We start from the raw sequence: 27,562 nt of genomic DNA, 5'->3' as shown, positions 1-27,562 counted from the left end.
GAGTCTGCTTTTAAGCATTCACAAACATTTATATACTGTACAATCACATTCTCCCTGGGGGTTTCTAGGAGTTTGTGTGCGACTACAATCGATTCATGGAACAGAACAGAGACTTTGACCAGAGACTGGGGACAGTAATAAACTTGGCCTTCCAACACTCCCCGGGCCTAGAGTCTGCTTTTAAGGTATCATGCACACACTTGCATGCACACACACACACACACACACACACACACACACACACGCTCAGTAATGAATGAACAGACAGCAAAACACAAGGTTTATTATTGTCATTATTTAATTCAGTGTGTGCGAAAATCCTGTCTCTAAGCCTCTAACATTGAAAGCCTGTGTTTGTAGCTCCTGCAGATGTTTGGTACTTTGTTGGAGAGGCCGAGGGTTCACCAGCTTTTTGCTCCAAACTACTCTCAGCTGCTGGTCATGTTCCAGGAGGAGGTCAATCTCTGTCAGCGCATCCTGGACACCCAGAGGGAGAAGGTTTGTGTGACTAATAATTAGAGAATGAAGCAGTGGTTTTCAAATGAGGGTTTATGAAGAGTTGCTGGGGGTCTGTGGGGAAAAAAATGGTACAACTTTACAAATTGTGATTAAAAAACTTTTTTTTTTTTGGAAACTAGAATTTGAAACCCTGCTTCATGAAGCTTCGAAAGCTTTATGAATCTTTTGATTTTGAATCATGGGGTTTGGAGTGTGTTCTATTGGTTTGCAGCTTGGTGAACCCATCAACGAGTAAATAATTTGACTGGTCAGTTTTATAATAAAAGTTCAGTTTTACTGAAGTTAATGTATTTTAATACAAATGCATGTGCAATCTAAAAAGGAGAGTGATAGTTAATTGTTTCTAATTGGCATAGTTTGCCAATCCCTGCCTAAGAACACACAAAACAAGCACGTTCATAAAATAATACATATTTAATGACATTAAATTATGTTTTTATTATATTAGACTTTCATGAAACATTTGCAATGGGTTTGTGAAAGTAGTCATCATTATACATATTTGGACCATATCCTAGCTGCATTTACAGAGTTTTGACCAGCAGGTGTCGCCAGTCTGCCGTATTTCGAGCACTTCGAAATAATGAGTCAGTTTGCTAAGCTCAATTGATTCAGGTTCAATTTGCTAAGGTTCAAATTGCTTGTTCAATTGGTTCGGAGTTTCGAATTTTCGAAGCTTTTTCGTTTTTCTCATCACTAGTTTTTAGGGCTGTCAGAGCTTCGGTTTAAGATATTATTGTTTCGCCAGTAGGTGGCGATAAACGACTGTCTTGTCTTTATGAATTAGTCACTGAATTATTCATTCAAATGATCTGATTCATTCAAGAACAAAACACCTCTACATTATGATGCGCGAAGGTGTAATGGTTAATTCTGCCTTGACTTTTTAAAAAAGATTTTCGTTGGCAGAGCAAAAATACATAAAGTAACTATTAATGTTGTGTCTTAAATATAAGTTACCCAAAATTAACATCTTGTTTTGTCAGAATATGCCCTTTAGCAAGGTGCTTTGGATAAAAGCATACTTACAGACTTTTGTGCTGTTGTTTGTTTGTGTTTCGGTGCAGATGAGGAGCGGATACCCCGTCCTTGGTAAAAACATGCCCGCCGTTGCTGGTAACCTGAAATGGTCCCAAGAACTCAGAGAACGGATCCTGTCAAACCGTAGTAAACTAAGCCAGCTTACACATATGTAAACAAGCTCACCTCAACATAATTATAAGACATACACAAAATGTTGCTTCTTGTGCCATTTTTGACAGTGTCTGCCGCATTCTGTATGTGTTAGGCCGTTAGACAGTCCTGAGGCACAGCAGGTGTTGCAGGTGTGTGAGTGTGTATTGGAGGTTCTGGATCAGATGGATGAGGAAGTCTATGCTAATTGGAGTGTTGGATTGGATGAGGTGTGCCACACACATCTGAATGAACCACTGCTGATATTGGACGAGGAGAGCAGCCTGTACAGCTTGAACTTTAACCCTGCTGTAAGACACGCACACAAACTCACATATTTATCTAACTAAATGTAGATTTCCCTTTTACTTTTATTATTCTTACATTTGGCTAAGTGAGCTAACTAGAGGCCAGAATGTCCTAGAGACTTGGGGGTAATTAATTTAGACTTTTCGCCATTAAAGTCAGCACTGAGTAAAATTAATCCGTTTTCTAAAATATTAAATGCATGTCATCCATGTATATGTTTAACTTTTTTTTTTAACTCAAAATTTCAAATTTCATTTTTGAAACACGAATGTAGATTGAATTTTTACATTTTTTTGCAACCTGAGAGGTTTTTGTCCATTCAGTGAAACCAACATTTTGATGATTCAAAAACTTTAGTTAGTTAGCTAGTCTGTCAGTTACTTAGTTAAATTGCTTAATATGTTTGTTTAAGATTTAGCTTATTCTTTTAGTGTTTACTGTTATATGATGTTGGTGTTTTAGTTGACGTCTGTTTTGAGGGAAGTGAAGTATCTTGCAATTCTGAAGAACCACAGCATTCCCAAGGCTGCTATGGGTCTGTACTCTAAACGGGAAAGGCTTCACATGGTGAGACTGCGTGTGGCCATCTGTGCCTTTATGTTTGAGTAACAAGTTGCACTGTGCCAAGAAATTAGCTTTGTTTATTCCCTCCTTTCAACCTTCTTTTGTTCCTCTCTCCCTCTGTGTGTGTGTGTTTAGTACACAAGTACTCTGTTCCAGATCACTCAGTGGTATAATAAACTACACAGCACAATTCTGACTGTTGAGCTGCGTTTGGTAGAATCTGAGCTGGAGCAAGTGAGGTGTACCTTAAGGCCAGCGTTAAAGGAACTGCAGTGGAGTGATGAAAACCTTGCTGACTACATTAAGTGGTAACAGATATATACTCATATTGTTGTTAGCGAATCCAACAAGTCTAAATTTGTAATCTTATTGATCTACTATGGGAAGGTGCTTATGTTAACATGCAGTATACTCTTTGTGTGCTTGTAGCACATGTGATCTGGTACGTGGTGTGTCGGCGCGTGTGCAGAAGAGCAAGGCTAACTTGGAGAAACTGCAGGGGCTGATGGGAGTTTTCAGTCACTCTGCCTGCATTACGCGTAGGACTAATCTGCGTAGCAATCTGCTCAACCTCACCGATGTAGAGGAGAACTTCAAGCGACAATATGCTCTCATCGCTCGCACAGGAGAGAAGATACATGAGCTTGTGCAGGTGTTGGCTTCACTGCTTGATTCAACACATTGAGAGGGACACATTTTAAAACTCTGAAGCAGGGAAGTGAATGGGTGCCGTCAGAATGAGAGTCCAAACAATTGATAAAAACATCACGGTAATCCACAAGTAATCCCCATGACTCCAGTCCATCATTTAATGTCTTGTGAAGTGGAAATTCTATGTGGTTGTAACAAACAAATCTATCATTAAGGTGTTTTTAACTTCAAACTGTTGCTTCTGGCTAAAATACGAGTCCTCTATCCATAATATTGCTTTCTTCAGTGGAAAAGTCATCTCGTCTGAATCAGAAATATGCACAGATCAAGCACGGTTTATACATGAAAACAATTTTGATGTGAAAGGACAACAGGGGACAGACTTTTTTACTGGAGTAAGCATTGTTATGGATTATAGGCCGATATTTTGTGTGGAAAGGACAGTTTAAAGTTAAAATGCCTTCATGATGGATTTCTGGATGGACTGGATTCATATGGATTACTTTTGTCTATATTTAAAGATGATATAAACCAAATGGCGAAATCTATATTAAAATACCACTGGAACTGAACACCTGAAATTCACATTAATTCATGCATTCATTCATTCATTCATTCTTTTTTTAAATTGTAGGTTATCTATTCTAGCGGAATTTAATTTCTAGCGGATTCTTACTTGATTTCTTTCTTTGCTCTTCAGGAGAATGCTGAGCTGCTTGGTGCTGATTTGGACTCAGAGGCTTGGCAGTGCTACACAGAACATGTGGACAGAAGCATTCTTACTGGGTTCTGCAGTGCTGTTCGATGTTCCTTGCAGTACTTAGTTGAGAACACAGACCCAGCGCTCCACATTTCTCCCCTCTTTGAAGTTCAGCTGACCCTCACCTCTGACATGATCTTTCACCCCTCGCTCAGTTTCTCCAAGAAGGGAAACTTCTATGATATCATTGACCAGATGGTGTCAGATATTTTTAAAATGGCTTATTTCATAAAAAGAGTGGCTAAGAACAAACAGTCTGAGACTTACAAGGTAGGATCATTTTAGTTGAATGGTTAATTAGAACATTTATAGCAATGTATTGTTGAAGTTCATCAGAGAATGATTGGTTTTGCCAGTAAAGCCTGTCGTCTGATAAACCATCTGGTGATTTCTGTAAAGATTTAAAACTATTCTTTATGACATGACTTATGTCTGACCATGTCTGTTATTTCTTAGTCAGATATAGATCAGATACCTGAGCTGGTGGAGTTGGCTCAGCTGGTGCGATACCGTGCACGTGTGGCCATTGCTAAGGTCAAAGAATTCCAACATTCCTTTGATTCCTATCGTTATCTCTGGACCGGAGACAGGGTGGAGTTCATGAGGCAGTTTCTGCTCTATGGACACGCCCTCTCTGCTGAGGAGGCGGAGCTTTATGCAGATTATGAGTTGCCCAAGAATCCGCCCAAACTGCAGAACTTCAGAGAACAGGTATCTGCCAGTCATCGAGTTAGGATTCAAATATATATTTTGTTGGGATTTAAATACATGACACTTATAGAAGCCTGTTTTCATCTCAGAATAAAAAATAATTTTGAATTTACGATTTAGTTAATATTTCTTTATAACTTTATGACAATTTGACTTTATATTTTTAATCTCTCAATGACCTTTTTTTAAAATGTGAGACGAAAATGGGAAATTTTTTTTTTTTTCTTAGCATAACAAATTACACAAGTATGCAAAGGCCACTGGATCTACTATAATTTTTCACTTTTTTCCCCTCTCTCACTGATTTCTCATTAGATCAGTGAGTTTGAGGATCTTTACGAGAAGGTATGCATGTTAGAGGAGAAGAGAGTATTCTGTGGCTGGTTTCAGGTGGATATAAAACCTTTCAAAATATCTCTGATGAACATCATTAAGAAATGGAGCTGGATGTTTAAGGAACACTTACTGAACCATGTTATTGCCAGGTAATATTTATTCAGACATTGCCTTACAACTGACAGAAATGGTTTTTATTATTGATTTCCCCAAAAGAACCAATCATACTAGTCCAAAGCATTGCAAATCATGTATGTTTCAAGTACAACAATTATATTAATGTAGCGTGACTATGACTAATCACATCTTTCTCTGTCTCAGTGTTAAAGAGCTGGGATCATTTATTGAGGATACAGAGACTGGGTTGGCAAGGACTGTAACCAATGGGGATTATGGCAAATTGGTGGACATCATGGGCCACCTGATGGCCATCAGAGACCGTCAGCTGAGCACAGAGCAGCATTTCAAACCCCTCAAAGCCACCTCGAACCTGCTCAAAACCTACAACCAACAGCTACCTGAGCATGTTTACATACTGATGGAGGTAACTTCACTTACATGCATCTGATTCTGCTACTTTTCTGTCCACACTACCGCCTCACATACCTGTGTGGTTTCACAGTCCTTGCCAGAGAAATGGAAGAATCTCAAGAAGGTGGCATTTACAGTAAAACATGAGGTTGCTCCTCTCCAGGCCAACGAAGTTGCTGTCATCCGCAGGAAGTGTGTTCAGTTTGAGGTGAGGGGCTGAAATCAGTAAAAACTGTGAATAGAAAAGTACACAAAATCATCAGCATGATAAACTTTTTAAGCTTGCATCAATGAGTAATCCAGTTTTGAAGCTTAACTTAAATATTTATAAATATATAAATGTTGCATAAAGGAAGTATTATTTTTGTTTTAGGACCAATTTCTGTCAAAGCCAGTGGAAAAAAATCCTATTGTTGAGATGTTGCTGAGCATCTGTGGTTTGTTTCCTAGATTAAACAGCATGAATTCAGGGAACAGTTCCGCGCTGAGTCCATATTCTTCATCAGCCTGCAGGAGCCGTACAAACTCATTGACAAGGTGCTCTCACCATTCTTTTATGTCTGAGTGAGCATGTATGTTTTAAATAGGTTTTATTCTTACATTCTTTGTTTAAATGTGCATGTATAAATGTCTTGTTTGTGTGTAGACGAATCGTGCGGTGGCTCATTTGGAGAATGAGATGTCTAAGCTTCAACAAACAGCCAATCTGTTCGAAGTCAGTTTCCCTGACTACAAACAACTTCGACAGTGTCGGTCAGACATCATCCTGGTTAAAACAGTCTGGGATATGGTTATGTTTGTTAAGGTAATCTTTACTACACAAAGGATCTACAGTATAAAGTTCTCCTAATAACCAACTTGCACACATACAGAAAAAGTCATTTGAAGTTAGTCTTGGTCTTTCTAAAATTTTGTCCCAATATTCTCCTCTGGTTGGCATCCTCTTGGGAATGATGGGTGATGTAGTCCAGCATCTCAGACTGGACTAAGACTCCATGGAAGGAGATCAATGTGGAACAGATGGATATGGAGCTCAGAAGGTTTGCTAAGGTACAGTTTAAATACTAAAATTGTCTTTCTTCAACGTTCACCATATGCACACAATGAGAATGGAATGCAGTCATTGGATGAAGTTTATGACAAATATCAGTCAAAATAAATTAAATGGGGCCTTGTAAATGTATGTTTATCGTTGCTTTGTGACGAATTATCATAGAATCAGAGTGCCTGTATATTTGTGTGTATGTGTAGGAGATGAAGACTCTGGACAAAGAGGTGCGTGCGTGGGATGTCTACAACGGTCTGGAATCCATCGTTAAGAATTTGTTGACATCACTGAGAGCTGTTAACGAACTTCAAAACTCTGCTGTCAGAGAACGACACTGGCAACAGCTCATGCGCACAACAGGGGTAAACACAAACCAGCACAGTACAACCATAACCTAACATTGCTTGCTCTTTAGAAAGAACAAAACGGTTGACTTATAAATATCAGCTGAGTGATAAAGAAAAACAATAGAGGAATAGAGGAATATCCCTCTTTTTGTCCTTGTAGGTGAGTTTTGTGATGGATGAGAACGCCACACTTGGTGATCTCTTAGAGCTGCAGCTCCACCGTGTGGAGGAGGAGGTGAAGAACATTGTGGACAAAGCAGTTAAAGAGATGGGAATTGAGAAGGTACAGGAAGGAGATTGAAAGCATTTCTGAGAAACTCTCTGAGGCATTTCAGGTCACAATAAAATGTTGTGTGTGCAGATTCTGGGTGAGATCAAGCAGACATGGTCCATGATGTCTCTGTCTTATGAGACACACACAAGTACTGGAACACCTCTGCTCAAGGCTGATGAAAACCTCATTGAAACCCTGGAGGACAACCAGGTAGCTGGGTTTAGCAGAAATCAGTTCCAATCTTAAATATACATTCATTTTATTCAGGCTAGTTTGGTTCTGTTTACGATTTAGTTTGGTTATGATCAGCTTAAATCAGTCTAATTCTAATTCCAATTAGTTTGATTCAATTCAGTTCTGATCAGTTTATCTCAATTCAATTTAGTTCAGTTCAGTTTGGTTATGATCAGTTCAGATCAGTCTAGTTCCATTCAGTTCAGTTTGGCTCGATCAGTTCATTGAAGTTCCATTCAGATCAGTTCAGTTTGGTTTGATTATAATCGGATTGTAATCAAACAATCAATGGACAAGTTTGTAATCAAATGGACAAGTTTAGTTCAGTCAAATTCAAATCAGATCAGTTTGGTTTGGTTCTGATTAGTTAAAAAGTCATATCAATGTAGTGTAGTTCCAGTCAGCTCAGTTTGGCTCAGTTCAGGTAAATTCTGGTAAATTGAGTTGTGTGTGTTTCTCAGGTTCAGTTGCAGAATATTCTCATGAGTAAATATGTGGAGTATTTCATGGTGGAGGTGAGCGGCTGGCAGCGGAAGCTGGTGGTAGCTGATCTGGTTATTGGCACATGGTTGGCGGTTCAGCGCACCTGGGCTCACCTCCAGAGCATTTTTACCAACTCTGAGGACATCCGGAACCAGCTGGCCCACGATGCAGAGCGGTTTCAGGGCATCCATCAGGACTTCCAGGTATTGTGACAGAGAACATGCAGGGAGATAAGTAATTGCCAGGGAGATAAATGTTTTAACACAGAATGTTGTTTCAGAGTTTAATGACCACTGTCGTGGAGACTGATAATGTGATAAAAGTCGCTAACCAGACAGGCTTCTTGGAGCAACTTGAGACTCTTCAGCAAAGGTAATGTGTATGTTAAGCTCTCATTGAACATTAACTTCTGGATGCTTTGCCATTGCAAATCACTGTCAGTGTGAATGACTTTTAATACTCCACCATAAAAGATTATTGTAAAACATGAAGAATTATATTTGCATGTGTCTATATATGTGTATTGCAGATTGTCAGTGTGCGAGAAGGCTCTGGCTGAGTATTTGGAGACAAAGCGTTTGACATTTCCACGCTTTTACTTCGTCTCAGCCAGTGATTTGCTGGAAATAGTTTCTAAGGGAACTCAGCCCAGAGAGGTTGCTGTTATATTAATACACTGCATTGGTACAAAATAAAAGTCCTCTATGTGTTTATCTTTTAAAGAATGTGTGTGTTAATTCATTTGTGTGTGTATAATGCACAGGTGACTCGACACTTGCTGAAGCTCTTTGACAATCTGGCTGATCTCAGCTTTAAAGAAGAGGAAGATAATGGAGGATTGGATCCCAAAACACCTGTTGCCTTAGGAATGTACAGTAGAGAGGGAGAGTATGTGCCCTTCTCACAGCCCTGTGTGTGTGAGGGACAGGTGAGACACAATGACACACACACACAACATTTCATCTTTCGATGCTGCATTTGAGAAACATTCTGTCTGTCTGCTGTCTGCCATGTAACAGGCCGAGTGTTGGCTGAATGCTCTGGAGAAGGCCATGTGTTCCACTGTTCGCCAGGAGATCTCTGAAGCTGTGGCAGCGTATGAAGACAAGCCACGAGAGCAGTGGCTCTTTGACCACCCAGCGCAGGTGTGTTTGGTTCCATTTTAGTTAGTGTTTCACAGACTTGAGTACTTTGAGGTAAACTTTAACAGTTTTGAACTCACCCTTTTCAGCGGAAGCTTCACTTAAACCTAATCATACACTTGCTATCTAATGTTAAAAATTAAAAACACAAAAAGAATTATAGTAAATCAAGTGTATGAGCAATCTAATAAAAGATGATTTGTAAGGTTGAGGTGTCTTTTGCAATCAGTTTGTTTTAAAAAATGCCAGAATGGCATGGTTTCCACAGATATGGATGGAACACTGTACTAAAATACTGTTTGTACAAGATGAAATATATTTCTGCATCAGTGTAGTGTAATTCCAAAACGAATGACTCTTATGAATTGGTTAGTTTTAGTGAATAAAAAACATACAGTCCAACCATTGTGGTTAGATTCCCAAATGATTGACTTTTACTGAGTAGCTTCTTTTTAGGGGATCACTTATGGGTGAATCATAGCAGTTTATAAATGTATCTGACTCAGTCACTTAACTGCAAGTTAATACTTTCGTCATACTGGAAAATGAAGAAAAGGAAAAAGTTAAATACAACTTTTTTGGGGAATTTCCATTACATTTATTGGATATCTGTTCTGTTTTTCTCTGTATTCTGCGGAGGAGAGTTAATGCACTAATTATTGAATTTCTTCCTTTCTGAAGTACTACAATTTAAAATAATTCATTAAAATATCAGTAAAATGAATCACAATCAGAATTTCAATTCTTTACAACTTTATTCTTGTCATATGAAAACAATCATATAAAGAAAATAGATTTTAGATCACTGATTAAAGGTTGGATTAACATAAAACAATCATGTTATATCAGGGCAGTTTAAGATTCATTTCAAACATTTGTCCATTTGTATATGTTTGGTTCTCAGGTAGCACTGACTGGCAGTCAAATTTGGTGGGCAACAGACGTGGGCATTGCCTTTGAGAGGGTGGAGGAGGGTTTTGAGACTGCCTTGAAAGACTACAACCGAAAACAGGTAAATGAAAATACAAAAGCACTAACTAATGTCATTTATGTTGATATCTGAGAAAATGACTTGTTTGTGACTGACTTCAGATCAGTCAGCTGAATTCTCTGATAAACATGCTACTGGGCGACCTCACCCCTGGAGACCGACAGAAGATCATGACCATCTGCACTATTGATGTCCACGCTCGTGATGTAGTTGCTAAACTCATATCTCAGAAGGTAATAAAACCAGTAACTCGGTGTTCTGTAGCCTTAAATAGGCGTTTGGAAAGAAGAAATACGATAAAATCATAATGTCCTGTGTCCTAGGTCACCAGTGGACAGGCGTTTGCGTGGCTTTCGCAGTTACGGCATCGATGGGATGAGAAACAGAAGCACTGTTACATCAACATCTGTGATGCACAGTTTCAGTTCTCATACGAGTATCTAGGGAATACCAACAGACTGGTCATAACACCACTCACTGACCGGTCAGTGTCACACATAGTTACTGATCAGATTTGTCAGCTACTATCGTTAATTGACTATGCTGATTATTGTACCTGGCAGATGTTACATCACTCTCACTCAGTCTCTGCACCTCACCATGAGTGGCGCCACCTCTGGTCCGGCTGGAACTGGCAAGACAGAAACCACCAAAGACCTAGGCCGATCACTCGGTATCATGGTCTATGTGTTCAACTGCTCAGAGCAAATGGACTACAAGGTTTTGCAGAACACAATACATCGGCCTGAGGAACAGTATTCGCACACCTCTCTTTACTTAATGCATTTCTTTCTTTCTCTTTCTTCCTCCCTATTTCAGTCCATAGGTAATATCTATAAAGGGTTGGCCCAAACAGGAGTGTGGGGTTGTTTTGATGAGTTTAACAGGATTGCAGTAGAGGTTCTGTCTGTGGTCGCTGTGCAGGTGAAAACCATTCAGGATGCAGTCCGCAATAAGAAACAAAGGTCAAGTCCATCTCACAATTTCCTGTTCCCTAATGTTTTGTTCTAGCACGTCTCTTTCCCACCTCAGTTCCATCTCAACCCATTCTCTCACATTCTATTGTTTTCCATACAATTCCATACAAATTCCATCTCACACCATTCCACACCATTCAGTTGTGTCTTGTTCCATCATGTATTTACTGCGTTCCTGTATCCCTTCTGTTCCTTTCCATCTCCCCCATCATATTCCCATCATCTCAAATATTCTTCTGTCTCATACTTTTTCATCCTATGGTATTTCATGCCATCCCTTATCATATTCTATTCCGGTCTATCTCACATTTATCTCACTATCTCACAATCCTGTTTTGTTCCATAATGTTACGTTTTATCACATCTCTTTCCCATCTGATCTTGTCCTGTCCCTTTCAAATTCTCCCCATCCTTTCAAATCTCATTCTATTGTTTTCCATACAGTTTCATACAAATTCCATCTCACACCATTCCACACCATTCAGTTGTGTCTTGTTCCATCATGTATTTACTCCGTTCCTGTATCCCTTCTGTTCCTTTCCATCTACCCCATAATATTCCCATCATCTCAAATATTCTTCTGTCTCATACTTTTTCATCCTATACCGTGCCATCCCTTATCATATTCTATTCCGGTCTATCTCACATCTATCTCACTATCTCACAATCCTGTTTTGTTCCATAATGTTACGTTTTATCACATCTCTTTCCCATCCGATCTCGTCCTGTCCCTTTCAAATTCTCCCCATCCTTTCAAATCTCATTCTATTGTTTTCCATACAGTTTCATACAAATTCTATCTCACGGCATTCCAAATATCTAGTTGTACCTTGTCTTGTTCTATAACGTTCTATTCTTTTACATTCCAGTCTTTAAACTTTCTGTATCCCTTCTATCCCATTCTGTTCCATCCCATCATTTCATCTCACCCTGTTAGATCAAATCTTACTGTCTCACACATCTCACACTTTTACATTCTATTCCATGCCATTCCTTTCCATTCCATCTTACAACATCTCATTCCATTTCATTCTATACCATATCATACCATTCCATTCCATTTATCAGGTTTCACTTCCTGGGGGAGGAGATTGAGTTGAGGCCAACAGTTGGGATCTTCATCACTCTGAACCCTGGATATGCAGGGAGAACTGAACTACCAGAGAACCTTAAAGCACTTTTCAGGTTCAGTCTCTTGTTTTGAATGAAAATAGACAATAATATTGGAATTTCAGATGTTCATGTGTGAAAAATAGATCTTTGTGAACATGAGATCTGTCTCCGTGTGTCAGGCCATGTGCAATGGTGATTCCTGATTACGAGTTGATCTGTGAGATCATGTTGGTGGCCGAAGGTTTTTTAGAGGCACGTTTGCTCGCACGCAAGTTCATCAGCCTCTATACACTCTGCAAAGAGCTGCTTTCCAAACAGGTACCCACACTCACACACATTCATACATAAACACACCTAATGCTCTTGAGTATTTTAGACCACTGTATTGGGTGATCTTTCAAACAAGATCATTGTTTCTTGTAGGATCATTATGACTGGGGCTTGAGGGCCATAAAGTCGGTCTTGGTTGTTGCTGGCTCACTGAAGAGGGAGGACAGGAGCCGACCTGAAGAGCAGGTGCTCATTAGACTAGTAGATTAGATGTGATGTATTTCGTTTGTCGCTTTTTATATTTAAAACATATTCAGTTTAATGTAATGTGGTGTATGTGTGTTTTTCAGGTGTTAATGCGTGCTCTACGAGACTTTAATCTGCCAAAGGTTGTGACAAGTGACGTGCCCATATTCTTGGGCCTGATAAGTGATCTCTTTCCTCTTCTGGACATCCCACGCAAAAGAGACCAAGAGCTTGAACAGAATGTGCGCCGGTCAGTCGCTGAACTTCACCTGCAGCCAGAGGAGAACTTCATACTCAAGGTGTGTGTTGTATGTGAGAAATGTTCAAATGTTTTGACATTTCATGTTTTTGGATATAGATCCCATTTTACACGCACAACTTCTCCTCCTCTGTTTCTTATCTCTTCTTCCCCTCTCAGGTGACCCAGCTGGAGGAGCTGTTGGCAGTGAGACACTCTGTTTTTGTTGTGGGCGGACCTGGAACAGGAAAAAGTCAGGTCAGTCCATTTAAGGTTTTGATGACCTCTTGAGTTTATAACTTGTTCTATGTATTGGCTGCTTCTTGTTGTTTTTTTCTTACACAATGCATGGTATTCAAAGAGACTGTTAGCCAGCTCAAATGTGTTTAGTGGATCATGTTGCTGTTTCAGTAAACTAATTATTTATTACTTATTTGGTTGTTTGTGTGTTAGATTCTAAAGACGCTGCATAAGACCTACTCTAACATGAAACTGAAGCCCATCTGGACTGATATCAACCCTAAAGCTGTCACCACTGATGAGCTGTTTGGCTTCCTGCACCCAGCTACACGGGAGTGGAAAGACGGTATGTGTGGGTGTGTGTGTTTATTGAAGTGTGGTTTCTCTTGAGGTTCATCGCTGTAGACAGCTGTCAACTGTGGTGTGTTTGTGTTTATGTGCAGTTGTTTCACTTGGTTACTTTTGAGTGTGTGTTGTGTTTGTCTATTGCTATGAAGAAAACGTGTCTCATCAAGATCTAAAATAAACTACATGGTTGGGACCTTTGATTCATAAAGGCACAAAATATGATTTTAATTTGAATCTAAACATTTTATATAAATGCTAAGTTTGGTGATAGGGTGACTGAACTACCTTTGAAAGGTTTGGGGTCATTAAGATTAATACTTTTATTCAGCAACAAGTCGTTAAATTGTTCAAAAGTGAAAAAAAGACATTAATAATGTTACAAAATATTTATTATTTCAATTACATGCTGTTCTTTTGAACTTTCTATTCATCATAGAATCACGAAAAATGTATAACAATTTTCATAAAAATATTAAGCAGAACAACTGATAAGAAATGTTTCATGAGCAGCAAATCAGCATATTAGAATTATTTCTTAAGGATCACATGACACTGAAAACTGGATTAATGATGCTGAAAATTCGACTTTGGTATCACAGAAATAAATTGCATTTTAAAGCATATTAAAATAGAAAAGTTGTTTAAATTATAATATTTCACAATATTACTGTTTTTAACAAAAACATTTGATCAGTAGTGTATAATTACAGGAGCTTAATTTAACAGCAGTGGGTCAACGATAAGATATTTTGATGTCTAATGCAATGACAATAATACTTTATTTGTGGGTTAAGTGTTCCATTTTTTTTAGCCATTTTATGTGTGTATAAAAATGTGCAAGATGGTTTTTGTGTGACTGCAGTTCTTTGTGTGTTGTAGGTCTGTTTTCTTCCACTATGAGAGAACTCTCTGCTATATCCCATGATGGGCCGAAGTGGATTGTTCTAGATGGAGACATCGACCCCATGTGGATTGAATCACTTAACACTGTCATGGATGATAATAAGGTTGGTCATCATGATATAAAACAATAATGCCCGTGTAAATAATAAATGTAAATACTGTGCAATTGTTTAAATGAATGTGTGTATGTGATGTTTGTATATATTAGGTGCTTACCTTGGCCAGTAATGAGCGGGTATCACTGACCCCCTCCATGCGCTTACTGTTTGAGATCAGCCACCTGAAGGCTGCAACCCCGGCTACAGTATCTAGGGCTGGAATTCTTTACGTGAATCCTCAGGATCTGGGCTGGAGTTTGTAAGTGACAGTATTCACCTCACTGATGTTATACTGAACACTGCAATTTGTGTTTGTGTCACTCAACCCCACATTTTGATTGACAGGTATGTGACAAGCTGGATAGACACCCGTCAGGCCCAATCTGAGCGAGCAAATCTCACGATATTGTTTGATAAGTATGTTCCCTACTGTCTGGAGCAGGTCAGATGCAACCTTAAGACAATCACACCTATACCTGAGACAAGCATGGTACAGGTAAGAGACACACAATCCAGCACACATTTTTGTATAGCAAAACTTTTCTGAAACTTTAAAGTATGGGTGTTCTTTGGGTGTATTAGACGCTGTGTTGTCTGCTGGACTGCTTGCTAACCGAAGAAAACACCCCTCCGGACTCTCCCCGTGAGCTCTACGAGCTCTACTTTGTGTTTGCATGTGTCTGGGCCTTTGGAGGGGCACTATTTCAGGACCATGTTAGTACATTAATTTTCAGTACCGTGTTTACTATAAGTCACATATCTAATGTGATCTTCACTTTGTGAGTGTCTCTTTCTCTCTCTATATATTTTTTGTTTCATTTTTTCTTGTCAGCTAATAGACTATCGTTCAGAGTTCAGTCGTTGGTGGTGTAAGGAGATGAGAGCCGTGAAGTTTCCCTCTCAGGGTTCAGTGTTTGATTACTACATTGACCCAAACACCAAACGGTTCACTCCGTGGAGTGAACGCACACCTCCCTTTGAGCTGGAACCTGACATCCCTTTGCAGGTCAGTATGCAGTATGTGTCTGATAAATTGTTTTATGAAAACAATATATAATACAGAGTTTGACTTCTTGAAAAGGTGAAAAGGTTCTTGGGTGAACTATCCCTTTAAGGCCCATTCTCTCCAAGAGTGATAACTATAACTTAGTAGTAGGAAGGCTTTTGATTGCCTATCAGTGTCTTATCATTGGATACTATTCCAGTGATATTGTTCCTTTGTCATTATCATCATAATTTTGGTGTGGACTCAACTAATGTTTTAGAGTTGAAATGAGTTTTTTCATCACAGTGACCTCAGATGTTTTGTTTTTCGTCAGAGTGTTTCTGCATCATGTTATTGATGTTAATGACTTGATATTTTTAAGGTAAACCTAGAAATAATCAAAGAATTGTAAAGATTTGCTTCTTTCGCTTAACTGTTACATAGTAAACATTTTGTCCTTTTGACACTTTGTCCATGTGTACAGACGGTATTGGTTCACTCGGCAGAGACAATCTGCCTGACATACTTCATTGAGTTACTTCTGCAGAAGGGGAAGCCGGTGATGTTGGTAGGAAATGCTGGTGTAGGGAAAACTATCCTGGTCTGGGATAAGATTGCCAAACTCAAAGAGGAATTCATGGTCGCGAAAGTACCTTTCAATTACTACACGACCTCAGCCATGTTACAACGTGAGTGAGATAATGGAAGCTGTTTATGGGCACACTGTATACTCTCACAAACACCAACAAGCATTACTTCCAAGCATTATTTCCATTCTGGTTGTTTAATTGTAGGTGTGCTGGAGAAGCCCCTGGAGAAGAAGGCAGGCCGGAATTTTGCTCCTCCTGGCAATAAAAAACTCATCTACTTTGTGGATGACATGAACATGCCTGAGGTAGATGCTTATGGCACCGTTCAGCCTCATACCCTTATCAGACAGCACCTGGACTACTCCCACTGGTATGAGAAAACATGCGCATCAATGCCTGTATATGAATCAGTCATATTTTTAAATGTTTTGATTAACTTAAATGTTTATATTTTGTAGGTATGACCGTCAGAGACTAGTACTCAAGGAGATTCATAACTGTCAGTACATCACCTGCATGAACCCAACAGCGGGAAGCTTCTCAGTTAATCCTCGACTACAGGTAACCATAACAACCCATACATATCCAACCCTCATCTAAAAGTAACCATAGCAATATTTCACCTTTGACTAGATGTAATTATAACAACCAATTCATATCCAGTTAAGTATCAAGTGTAGACATGAAAAGAGCCTAGTGAAAAAGATTCTCAAATAGGAGGGGTTTGATTTTATTATGTGGTCTGTAAAGTTCAACTGGTTATCAAACAATACTTCCTGTTTTCTGGCTGACCTGAATGGTACTGTGATGAGCTATCAGTGTAGCAGTGGTAATAAAATGCTGTGTCTGATGGTAGACCCCAGTAATGTTGTGTATATTGCAAGAATGAGAAGGCCAAGCACTGAACCCTGAGGCACTCTGGTGGTTAGTTGATAAAGGAATATTTGGGAGTTCACAGTGTTGAAGGCTGCAGTCAAGTCCAGCACAATACAGAAAGGTAGACTATAGGTAACTATAAAAACCATCATGTCCGACCTGGAAGGAGAGTTAGCCTGCCTTACAATTTAACTGGTGTTTACCAAACAAAGAAAAGTCCTGTTCAAATACACACATGGTTTTACATTCCACACTTCTTTCTCTCTTTATTCTTTCCACTGACAGAGGCATTTCTCAGTGTTTGCTGTACATTTCCCTGGTGCGGAGGCTCTGAGCACTATATACAGCAGCATTCTGAGTGGTCATTTCCAGCAGGGTGGCTACAGTTTTGGTGTTAGTCGCATGACCAACACACTGGTCCAGGCTGCCATCTGCCTGCATCAGAAAATGAGCCAGAACTTCCTTCCCACAGCCATTCGGTTCCACTACATTTTCAACCTCAGAGACATTTCAAACATCTTCCAGGTATGTGTCTATGGAACAGATTAAAGTGTGTGCATTTGTGCAGTTACTGAGTACTATGGCCATATGTATGAATACAGTGACCTAGTTATGCCACTGTATATATTACACTGCTGGTAGTTCAGTCACTTTATACAGATTAGTGTTGACATGCTGTTTTCTGTGTTCTTATGTTTTGTGTGTGTGTAGGGAATTCTCTTCGCTCTGCCAGAGCAAGTGCGGTACCCTATAGACCTAGTTCACCTATGGCTGCATGAGTCTTCTCGTGTGTATTCAGACAAACTGATGGAGGAGAAAGACGTAGAGCTGTTCAACAAGATTCTGCTAGACACAGGCAAAAGATACTTTGAAGTGAGCATAACTTCTCAAAAACCTGTTGGGGCCTCCAGTGAACTGGAAGACCATTTATCAAAAGTAATCTTTTGCTTTCTTTTTCTCTTTGTAGGGTATAGATGAGTCTATTTTTATCAACCAGCCATTGATCTACTCCCATTTCGCTCATGGTGTGGGTGAGCCACGTTACGCACAGGTAACTGACCTGGAGAAGCTTCAGAAGACCCTGATGGACGCTCTTGAGCACTACAATGAGCTGTACTCTGACATGAACCTGGTGCTGTTTGAAGAAGCCATGCAACACATGTAAGCTGGCTAGAAAATAACAAAATCACATAATTCAGGGTTTTAAAACTTTATTTAACAGAATTTACATACATTATATTAAATAAATAATACATAAAACAGCTCATATAAAATTTACTTTGTCTTCCTGATGTTGACAATCAAAAAACATGAATTCTGAAGGTTAAGCACCTCCTTTGTTGAGAAATTTCATTTTTAAATTTACTTCGCACCCTGTTTGTGGAAAGTGCTGCAACTGAAGCCTTATTGGTGTGTGTGTGTTGGTGTGTAGCTGTAGGATAAGTCGTATTCTTGAGTCTCCTGTGGGGAATGCCTTGCTGATTGGAGTAGGTGGTAGCGGGAAACAGAGTCTGTGTCGGTTGGCTGCTTTTCTCAGCGTCCTGGAAGTATTTCAGATCACACTGAGAAAGGGTTATGGCATCAGTGACTTGAGGGTAATACACCCACACACACACTGCATTTCAATGATCTCATTTTATTTGAAGCTTAATATGAAATATCGTAAAAAGTTTTCCCTTCTACTTCCAACCTTTTCTTCTTTCTTTGTAGAGTGATATCGCAGCACTGTACATAAAGGTGGGAGTGAAGAATATTGGCACCGTCTTCCTGCACACAGATGCCCAGATTCCTGATGAAAGATTCCTGGTGCTGATCAACGACATGCTAGCAACAGGTACACATTGCAAACTCCTCTCACATTTCCTTCTCCTTCCTCACATTCCTGTCAGTAGCTCTCATTTTTTTGTTTGTATGTGTGTGTGTGTGTGTGTGTGTGTGTAGGAGATATACCTGACCTATTCAGTGAGGAAGAGGTTGATATGATTGTCACCTCTGTTCGAGTGGAGTTGAGGGCGCTTGGTCTGCTGGACACACGTGAAAACTGCTGGAATTTCTTCATTGATCGGATACGCAGACAGCTTAAGGTTGGTTTCCCTATTTAGAAAACTGCATCCTAAGTATATATTATGAATAAAAATGTAAATGTCACTCTGATGTCATGCCTCTCTGGCACTGTAGGTAGTGCTGTGTTTCTCTCCGGTTGGCTTCACTCTTCGTACACGTGCACGGAAGTTTCCGGCTATTGTGAACTGCACCGCCATTGACTGGTTCCATCCTTGGCCCCAGCATGCATTGCAGTCTGTCAGCAGCACTTTTATACAAAATATCTCTGGCCTGGAGGTAACAGAGACTAGGGACAGTGAGGAGGATATGTTTTTTTAATTAATACCTTTATTCTGCTGCATTCAATTTCAAGATGCATTCAATTTCAATTGCTGTTAATTTTAACTTTATTCATAAAAGAATCCTGAAAAAAACTACAGTTTCTACAAAAATGTTAAGCAGCAAAACTTTAACATTGTTAATAGTAAGAAATGTTTCTAGAGCATTTCTAACACATTCGCACTCTAAACTTCGGAACGGTAGTGCAAATTCATTAACCCAGACATGTTTTCCTTCTCCTTAGCCGGCGGTAAGAGTGTCCATCAGTGAGTTTATCTCTTTCGCTCACACTTGTGTGAATGAAGTCAGCATAAAGTATCAACAGAATGAAAAACGCTTCAACTACACAACACCAAAGAGCTTCCTGGAGTTCATGAAACTTTATGGCAACTTGCTTGGGACAAAAAGAAAAGAACTGAGCCAGAAGATGGAACGCCTGGAAAACGGCCTGCAGAAACTACTGACCACTGCATCACAGGTCAACCTCACATTGAAAACTACACACAGGGTTCCATAAAAATCCACTTCCAAACGGTAGTAACTATAGAAACTGAAAGCTATAAAAATGTGATCTACCCTTTCTGCGAAATGATTTCTCTGTTCTTTTGGCATAAACAAGGCTGCCTGTGTAGCGTGAATGCATTGTAGAGCTACAAAAATGTCAATTAACCTTAAAATTGTTAAATCTAATTTGAATTATTACATCATATTCTCAGTCCTAGAACTTAAAGACATCTTCAATTTTATATTTCAGGTTTTTTATATTTCAGGTTTTTAAATTTAAATAAAGTTGATGTGGACCACTTTTTCAGGTGGAGGATCTAAAGGCTAAATTAGCCACACAGGAAGTGGAGCTGCAACAAAGAAACATTGATACTGAAGCTCTCATCGCTAAAATCGGCCAGCAGAGTGAGAAACTCAGTCAGGAGAGGAGTGTAGCAGATGCAGAGGAACAAAGAGTGAGACACACGCATGCAGATATCCACCCAAATATACAAATATATATATATTTTTTAATAATTGCTATTTATGTGAACGTATCTGTTAAAAGACATCATAAATGTCTCATAATGATTGTAATAGGTGTACAATAATGATTGCAATATCAGGTAGAAGCGATCCAAGCAGAAGTGACCAAGCAGCAGCAGGGGACTGAAGCAGACCTGGCAAAAGCAGAACCAGCTTTACAGGCAGCTAATGCAGCACTCAACACACTCAACAGGGTGTGTATTTGTGGGTGTGCTGTATGTATGTACTTGCATTAAAGTGTTTTGTCTCCTGTATTGAACCATTCTCAAACTTAGAATCAAAGTGTTTTGTTTTGATGTGCAGAATTGCTTTGTTTTTTTTGTTTTTTTCCCCAGAGTAATTGTGTATTTATGTGTGTCTATAGTTGAACCTAACAGAGTTGCGGACATTTCCGAATCCTCCTGCCATCGTATCTAATGTGTCTGCAGCTGTTTTGGTGCTGTTGTCTCCTAATGGCCGTATCCCAAAGGACCGCAGCTGGAAAGCATCTAAAGTTGTCATGAGTAAAGTGAGTGTGTGAAGAGCTGACATTTAAGATTTATTCTCAGGGTTTTCATGAGTCATATTTGCAAATGTTTCTATTTGAATTCTGCTGACATTTAACTTTAGTTCTGGAAAGCTGGCTTTTACCTCTGATTCCCTCTATAAACAAAAGCCTGACATTTTTTTTTTTAAACTGGCAACATTTGAGAATAAAACATTTTGATTGAATCTTGAGGATTGAATTTTCAAATGGAATATTGATTGTCTAGATGCATGAATAATTTGGCAGGAAAACTGTACTGCAACTCAACAGGTTGTGAAAATAGGTAAGATGGGTAATTTGACTCCTTTTCTTTGTGTTTATGTTTAGGTGGATGACTTCTTACAGGCACTGATTAATTTTGATAAAGAGCATATCCCTGAAGCCACAGTGCGTGTGGTCAAAGAAGAGTATTTGAGTGATCCAGAGTTTAATCCAGAGTTTGTGCGTCTGAAATCATCTGCAGCGGCCGGTCTCTCTGCCTGGGTCATTAACATCATCCGCTTCCATGAGGTTCTGCTCCCTTACACCATCATAATAATTCAGAACCAGTGCAGTCTAATAGCATTAATAAGTATATACAGTATAATTAAAGGTACTATTTACATGAAGTGCAAGATGCACAAAAAATGCAAGATTTTACAATGAATACATAAGCTCTTTTGCAAAAAGTCAGAAGTTTGGCAGTGTGATTTTAGTGTCTGAGAACAGTTAATATGGAAATCTGTTATACCCAGAACTTCAGATTCACTGAATTAAAGTTTTATTTGCCATTGTATTGTTGTGTGACTCCATTCTCATTGTGTTTGTTTTGTGATTGTATTATTTACAGTGTATTTTTCTGCTTCTCTCCTCTATGCTGCTCTGTCCAGACATATGTGAGTAAACACTTGATAATCTGTTTAGATCAATAAATGATACAATAACATATTACTCAGAACAAGAACATTTCAGTGCAACTAAAAAAGACCACATGTAATTTGATTGTAATTATTGTTATGTCTCTTGTGATTTATACCCTACTGTTCAAAAGTTTTGATCAGTAAGATGATGGTTTTATTCAGCAAAGATGCATTAAATTTATTTAAAGTGAGATTTGCCATTAAAGGAATAAATTCCATTTAAAATCTATTTAAATAGAAAAAAATATTGTATGCAATACTACTGTAATATTTCACAATATTACTGTTTTTACTGTATTTTGGTTAAATAACTGCAGCCTTGATTAAAAATCTTACTGACCCCAAACTTTTGAACAGTATGTAGTATATGTAGTCATCTGTGATGGTTTGAAAGGCTGCCATTATTATTATTAGCCTATTTGTATATTGGTTAAAGAATCATCCATTTCCAATCCAGTACTTTGTAAACCACTCTACAGTCTGTCATTCCAGAGTCTGATTTTATGATATTGTTTAAAAATGTGCTTGGGTTTAATCAGGTGTTCTGTGAGGTGGAGGTGAAAAGGATGTGTCTGGCTCAGGCAAACGCTGATCTGGCTGAAGCTGCAGAAAAATTAGAGATCATCAGAAAGAAGCTGGCTGTAAGTTTCTTTCACTAGCTGTCTCTCTCTCTCCACCACAATATCTCATCAGTGTTTCACAAAGATGTACTGTATAATCTCAAATGTCTTTGTGAAATGTGGAGGAGTTGGATGGTAGTTTGGACACACTGAAAGCTGCATTTGAAAAAGCAACCTCGGAGAAACTCCGTTGTCAGGATGAGGTGAACCACACCAACACCACCATCCAACTGGCCAACCGCCTGGTCAAGGGTTTAGAGGTCAGATTACACTGGTTTTGTCTTTTGGACCATACTTCCATGTTTATGTTGTCATACTAATTTTAAATTCTACTCTATATGCAAACTGTTTTTCTTTTGGTGTTTTCATGAAAAATGCATGCGTACTGCAGTCAGAAAACGTACGCTGGGCTCACACTGTGGCTCAGTACCGTGAGCAGGAATCCACACTGTGTGGAGACGTTCTCCTCACGGCAGCCTTCATCTCTTATGCTGGCTCCTTCTCAAAGAGATACAGACATGAGTTACTTCATAACCTCTGGATGCCTCACCTGCGTGCCCAGAAGGTGTGTGTATGTCTGCGATGGAAACTGTTTGTCTTGAGTACTGATATTGCCTGTTATTATGCTAAAAATGTGTATTGTTTAAAAGTTCAGAAACCTCAAAGAGTATAGATTGCAGGGAATTAAAACAAATTGATTCTTTGCATTCAGTTCTGTTTCAGTTATAAAAATTAGTGCTGGGCAATGATTAATCGCGATTTTGGTTTATATATGTGTATGTACTGTGTATATTTATTATGTGTATATATATATATATATATATATATATATATATATATATATAAAGACACACACACATACAATATATATTTATATTCATATAATTTGTATATAAATATATTTAATATATAAACATAGCATATTTTTCTTAAATATATAAATGCATGTGTGCGTATTTATATATACATAATAAATATACACAGTACACACACATATGTTATGTACATAAAAACTTTTATTTTGGATGTGATTAATCGCGATTAATCGTTGTCCAGCACTAATAAAAAGGAATATATTTTACAGCAGAAATTCCAGAGGTTTGCAAACCTTTAAGGGTTTGTGTGGAAACTTCTGATGAAATGGCAATGCTGGATGAAAATAAATTTTATATATATATATACAGTATATATATTCAGATTCAGATACTCCCTTATGCTCTTGCATTGCACTCTATCCTTTTTTCCCCCTCTTATAATGTGTTTAGGTTTTTTATTACCATTTTATACCCTTCCTGCTTAATTGAGGTTGTGGGTTTGCTGTCAGGTCTAGTGTAGAAGGCCCTTCCCAATCCTTATAACAGTCTGTAATTGTTCTTGAGGAACAAGACAAGTCTTTTATAGTCATGCAATCCTTTTATAAGGATAGACATGTTAGTATACAAAATTAATCACTGTTATTGTTTTTGTATGTTTCTTAATGACTTTCAGGTGTCTATTCCAATGACTGAGGGCTTAGATCCCATCTCCATGTTAACAGATGGTGCTACCATTGCTCAGTGGAATAATGAGGGTTTGCCAGGTGATAAGATATCTACTCAGAATGCAACTATACTGACCAACTGTGAGCGCTGGCCTCTGCTCATTGACCCCCAGCTGCAGGGCATCAAGTGGCTCAAGAGTCGCTATGGCAACAGCCTGAAGGTCATTAACCTCAGCCAGAAGGGGTGAGCTTGATGAACATACGGCAGAATTTACATAACACAATGTGAAAATAATGACCTTATAAATATTCCATACTATTGTTGGGAATATTTATAATTAATATTCTTATTTTTCTGGTTTTATTGTTCACATTTTTATTCAGTTAAATCCTGTTCTGCATCTTTTTAATATAAATATATGTATTTGTCACTTAAAAATGGCTGTAATTGTATTCGTAATGCCATTTGTCGTTATCTTCAAGACAAGTACTTAGTATTGTAATTTATTGTATTAACATTTATTCTTTCGTTGTTGCTTCAGGTATGTGGATGTGATTGAACAGGCCGTAGTCTCAGGAGAGCCTGTGTTGATTGAGAATCTGGAAGAGACAATTGAACCAGTTATTGATCCACTGCTGGGCCGACACACCATCAAGAAGGGCAGGTAAACCACCACAACACAGCTATAATGCACAACAATGCTGCATTCCACACAATATACAACAAAGAAGTGCATCAGTATAGTAAAAATGTGCCCTCATGACGCCGTTTTTTTCTTCTCCCCTCTGCAGATGTATTAAAGTGGGGGATAAGGAATGTTATTTCCATCCAGACTTCCGACTGATTCTACACACTAAGCTGGCAAACCCACACTATAAACCTGAGATCCAGGCTCAGACGACTCTCATCAACTTCACTGTCACACGGGATGGGCTCGAGGACCAGCTGCTCGCAGAAGTGGTCAACCTGGAGAGACCAGACCTCGAACATCTCAAGGTGTGTGTGTGTACTTGTTTAGTCAGATCTGAAAATCCGTTTGAGTGTTACTGATGGGTGTTTGTGTGTATCTGCAGTCAGAGCTGACTAAACAGCAGAACACATTTAAAATCGAGCTAAAGCAGCTTGAGGATGAGTTACTGACGCGCCTCTTCGCGGCTGAGAGTAACTTCTTGGGAGACAACGTTCTGGTGGAGAAACTGGAGAGCACTAAACACACAGCCGCAGAGATTGAGATGAAGGTTTGTTTTATTTTCAACAGTTTTTTGTTAGAAAATTCAATATGGCTGAATGATGTGGAGGTTAATGTCAGATTGCCATTACCAATATGCAGGAAGTGCTTTTGTCATGTGACAAGAACCAATGAACACAAAGTGATCTCACGGAGAGAACCATGGATGAGCACCATGGCTGTGTGTCACATCACGAACTTTTCGCTTCCATTTTATCTAGATTTATAAAACATTTTTACTCCAACAGTTTGGACATTCATATTTGTCACTGAGCCACATAAGCTCTCTTCCAACCCTAGTGAGCTTCCTCACTGTCTGCTGTGGATCAGATGGATTATGCTTCGGTCTTATCATTTTCTGCACTGGTTTGGGGGAAATCTCCAAAACAGAAAGAAAATGAATACTTTTGGAAGAAATTAATGGGTTAAAGATGGACTAAATTGACCAAAAGTGTCAGTAAATACTTGAATGTTGTTACAAAAATTTTTTTTTTTAAATAAATGCTTTTCTTTTGACCTTTATGTCAATCAAATAATCCTAAAAAAACATGTATCATAATTTTAACAAAAAATATCAAGCAGCACAGCTGTTCTAAACTAGTAATAAAAAAATAGTAAACTAAAATAAGAAATGTTTCTTGAGCACTAAATCAGCATAAATTAGAATTACTTCTGAAGGATCATGTGACAGTAATAGCTCAGAGTAATGACTTCTGAAAAATCAGCGGTTGCACTTTATTTTAAGGTGCCATTGTTACAGTGTAATTATACATTTACAGTGCCTTCATTATTTTCACATTTTGTTATGTTGCTGCCTTATGTTAAACTGCTTTAAATTACTTTTTTTACCACATCAATCTACACTCCATACACCATAATGGTAAAGCAAAAAAAAGTTTTTTAACATCTTTGCAAATTTATTAAAAATAAAAAACATAAATGATTCCATTGCATAAGTACTCATACCCTTATCTGGGACAGTTGAAATTTAGCTCAGGAGCATTCATATTGCTTGTAGATGTCATATTGCTTGTCAATTGAATGGGTATGATTTGGAAAGGCACACACGTCTTAATAAAAAGTCTGTAGCGAATTTAGCTCACAACAGGAAATATGAATAATTTGCTTGTAGAGCTCAGAAACAGGTTTGCATCAAGCCACACATCTGGGGAAGAGTTCAGAAAAAAATTCTGCTTCATTGAAGGGTCACAGAAGCATGTAGTCTCTGTTACCCTTAATGGAAGAAGTTTGAAACAACCAGGACTCTTCCTAGAGCTGGCCTCCTGGCCAAACTGAGCAATTGATGGAGAAGAGCTTTGGTTAGAGTGGTGACCAAGAAAACCTGATGGTCACTCTAGTTGAGCTCCATGATCATATGTGGAGACTGGAGAAATCTACAGAAGGACAAACATTGCTGCAACACTCCACCGATATGGGCTTTATGGCGGTGTGGCCAAACTCAATCCTCTCCTCAGTTAAAACACATGAAAACACACTTGGAATTAGCAAAAAAAGCACCTAAAGGACCATCAGACTGTGAGAAACAATATTATCTGGTCTGATGAACCTCAGTTCCAAGCATTATGTTTGAAGGAAACCTGGCACTGCTCATCACCTGCAGAGTACCATCCCAAAAGTAAAGTGTGCTGGCAGCAGCCTCATGCTTTTTTTCAGCAGCAGGGACTGAGGGACTCGTCAGAGTAGAAGAAAAGTTCAATGCACCAAAATATTGAGATAGCCTTAATAAAAACCTAGTCCAGAGCATTCAGAAACTCCGACTGGGCAGAAGGTTCACCTTCCAACAGGACAATGAACCTAAACGCAGCAAGAGTGACTTATAGACAACTCTGTGAATGTCCTTGAGTGGCCCAGCCACAGCCTGGGCTTGAACCCAATCAAATATTTCTGGAGAAACCTGAAAATGTGTGTCTGCCCTCATCCAACCTGACAGAGCTTGAGAGGTGAAGAGGTGAATGGCAGATAATTGCCATATGATGATGAGAAAAGCTTGTCGCATCAAACAAAAAAACTCTTGAGGCTGTAAGGTGCTTCAGCTAAATATTTAGTTAAGGGTATGAAAACTTGTGCAATGTACTTATTTCAGTTTTTTTATTTTTAATCAATTTACGAAGTTGTGACAATTCAGTTTTTGCTTTGTCAGTATGGTGTATGGAGTGTAGATTGATGTGGGGAAAATTGTTTATTTATATGAAATATGGAGAACTTTGACTAATAGACATTTAAATTCTGTGACACTTTCTGCTGTATTCTATGGTCACAGATCCATCACAGACCCAAACAAAGTATCTTATAATGCAGCATAATTTTGATTTGAATTCTTCATGTTGGGAGTGCTGCTAGGCTCTCTGAGCTTTGAAACAGAGCTATTATAGTCATTTTTAACCATGTTCCCTTGAAAATTAGACAAGCCAGGCTCTGC

At 38.7% G+C, this 27,562-nt stretch overlaps 1 protein-coding gene and 1 long non-coding RNA gene across 2 annotated transcripts in view; one reads left to right on the top strand and one right to left on the bottom strand.

Moving 5' to 3' along the window:
- Nucleotides 1–295: 295 nt before the first annotated feature.
- Nucleotides 296–1,905, bottom strand: LOC107581441 (uncharacterized). Its single transcript, XR_001608831.1, has 3 exons — nt 1,726–1,905; nt 1,549–1,640; nt 296–570 (listed from the first exon to the last, which is right to left on the bottom strand). It is a non-coding gene; the product is annotated as an uncharacterized lncRNA (long non-coding RNA).
- Nucleotides 1,906–2,532: 627 nt separating this feature from the next.
- Nucleotides 2,533–27,562, top strand: part of dnah9l (dynein, axonemal, heavy polypeptide 9 like) — a 32,240-nt gene continuing 7,210 nt past the window's right edge. The window contains exons 1-56 of the mRNA XM_016266985.1: nt 2,533–2,600; nt 2,995–3,217; nt 3,917–4,246; nt 4,433–4,687; nt 5,003–5,172; nt 5,345–5,567; nt 5,646–5,762; nt 6,005–6,091; nt 6,201–6,359; nt 6,521–6,604; nt 6,806–6,964; nt 7,110–7,232; nt 7,311–7,433; nt 7,919–8,143; nt 8,221–8,312; nt 8,470–8,596; nt 8,704–8,868; nt 8,960–9,085; nt 9,987–10,094; nt 10,175–10,306; nt 10,397–10,557; nt 10,637–10,793; nt 10,893–11,038; nt 12,119–12,235; nt 12,343–12,481; nt 12,587–12,679; nt 12,784–12,978; nt 13,098–13,175; nt 13,371–13,503; nt 14,385–14,512; nt 14,617–14,765; nt 14,852–15,002; nt 15,089–15,220; nt 15,339–15,512; nt 15,976–16,180; nt 16,286–16,451; nt 16,540–16,642; nt 17,243–17,482; nt 17,669–17,830; nt 17,925–18,118; nt 18,390–18,552; nt 18,668–18,791; nt 18,899–19,041; nt 19,136–19,297; nt 19,584–19,817; nt 20,152–20,298; nt 20,449–20,562; nt 20,733–20,876; nt 21,222–21,404; nt 22,333–22,434; nt 22,539–22,673; nt 22,805–22,978; nt 23,902–24,137; nt 24,436–24,558; nt 24,686–24,890; nt 24,968–25,132. Of these exons, the coding sequence (XP_016122471.1) occupies nt 2,533–2,600; nt 2,995–3,217; nt 3,917–4,246; nt 4,433–4,687; nt 5,003–5,172; nt 5,345–5,567; nt 5,646–5,762; nt 6,005–6,091; nt 6,201–6,359; nt 6,521–6,604; nt 6,806–6,964; nt 7,110–7,232; nt 7,311–7,433; nt 7,919–8,143; nt 8,221–8,312; nt 8,470–8,596; nt 8,704–8,868; nt 8,960–9,085; nt 9,987–10,094; nt 10,175–10,306; nt 10,397–10,557; nt 10,637–10,793; nt 10,893–11,038; nt 12,119–12,235; nt 12,343–12,481; nt 12,587–12,679; nt 12,784–12,978; nt 13,098–13,175; nt 13,371–13,503; nt 14,385–14,512; nt 14,617–14,765; nt 14,852–15,002; nt 15,089–15,220; nt 15,339–15,512; nt 15,976–16,180; nt 16,286–16,451; nt 16,540–16,642; nt 17,243–17,482; nt 17,669–17,830; nt 17,925–18,118; nt 18,390–18,552; nt 18,668–18,791; nt 18,899–19,041; nt 19,136–19,297; nt 19,584–19,817; nt 20,152–20,298; nt 20,449–20,562; nt 20,733–20,876; nt 21,222–21,404; nt 22,333–22,434; nt 22,539–22,673; nt 22,805–22,978; nt 23,902–24,137; nt 24,436–24,558; nt 24,686–24,890; nt 24,968–25,132 (8,673 nt within the window). The remainder of the gene's footprint in view (nt 2,601–2,994; nt 3,218–3,916; nt 4,247–4,432; nt 4,688–5,002; nt 5,173–5,344; nt 5,568–5,645; nt 5,763–6,004; nt 6,092–6,200; nt 6,360–6,520; nt 6,605–6,805; nt 6,965–7,109; nt 7,233–7,310; nt 7,434–7,918; nt 8,144–8,220; nt 8,313–8,469; nt 8,597–8,703; nt 8,869–8,959; nt 9,086–9,986; nt 10,095–10,174; nt 10,307–10,396; nt 10,558–10,636; nt 10,794–10,892; nt 11,039–12,118; nt 12,236–12,342; nt 12,482–12,586; nt 12,680–12,783; nt 12,979–13,097; nt 13,176–13,370; nt 13,504–14,384; nt 14,513–14,616; nt 14,766–14,851; nt 15,003–15,088; nt 15,221–15,338; nt 15,513–15,975; nt 16,181–16,285; nt 16,452–16,539; nt 16,643–17,242; nt 17,483–17,668; nt 17,831–17,924; nt 18,119–18,389; nt 18,553–18,667; nt 18,792–18,898; nt 19,042–19,135; nt 19,298–19,583; nt 19,818–20,151; nt 20,299–20,448; nt 20,563–20,732; nt 20,877–21,221; nt 21,405–22,332; nt 22,435–22,538; nt 22,674–22,804; nt 22,979–23,901; nt 24,138–24,435; nt 24,559–24,685; nt 24,891–24,967; nt 25,133–27,562) is intronic.

Source organism: Sinocyclocheilus grahami, unplaced genomic scaffold (genome assembly GCF_001515645.1).
Source record: "Sinocyclocheilus grahami isolate Dianchi unplaced genomic scaffold, SAMN03320097.WGS_v1.1 scaffold34.1, whole genome shotgun sequence".
Classification (NCBI taxonomy): domain Eukaryota; kingdom Metazoa; phylum Chordata; class Actinopteri; order Cypriniformes; family Cyprinidae; genus Sinocyclocheilus; species Sinocyclocheilus grahami.
This window is presented reverse-complemented; position numbering and strand designations above follow the sequence as displayed.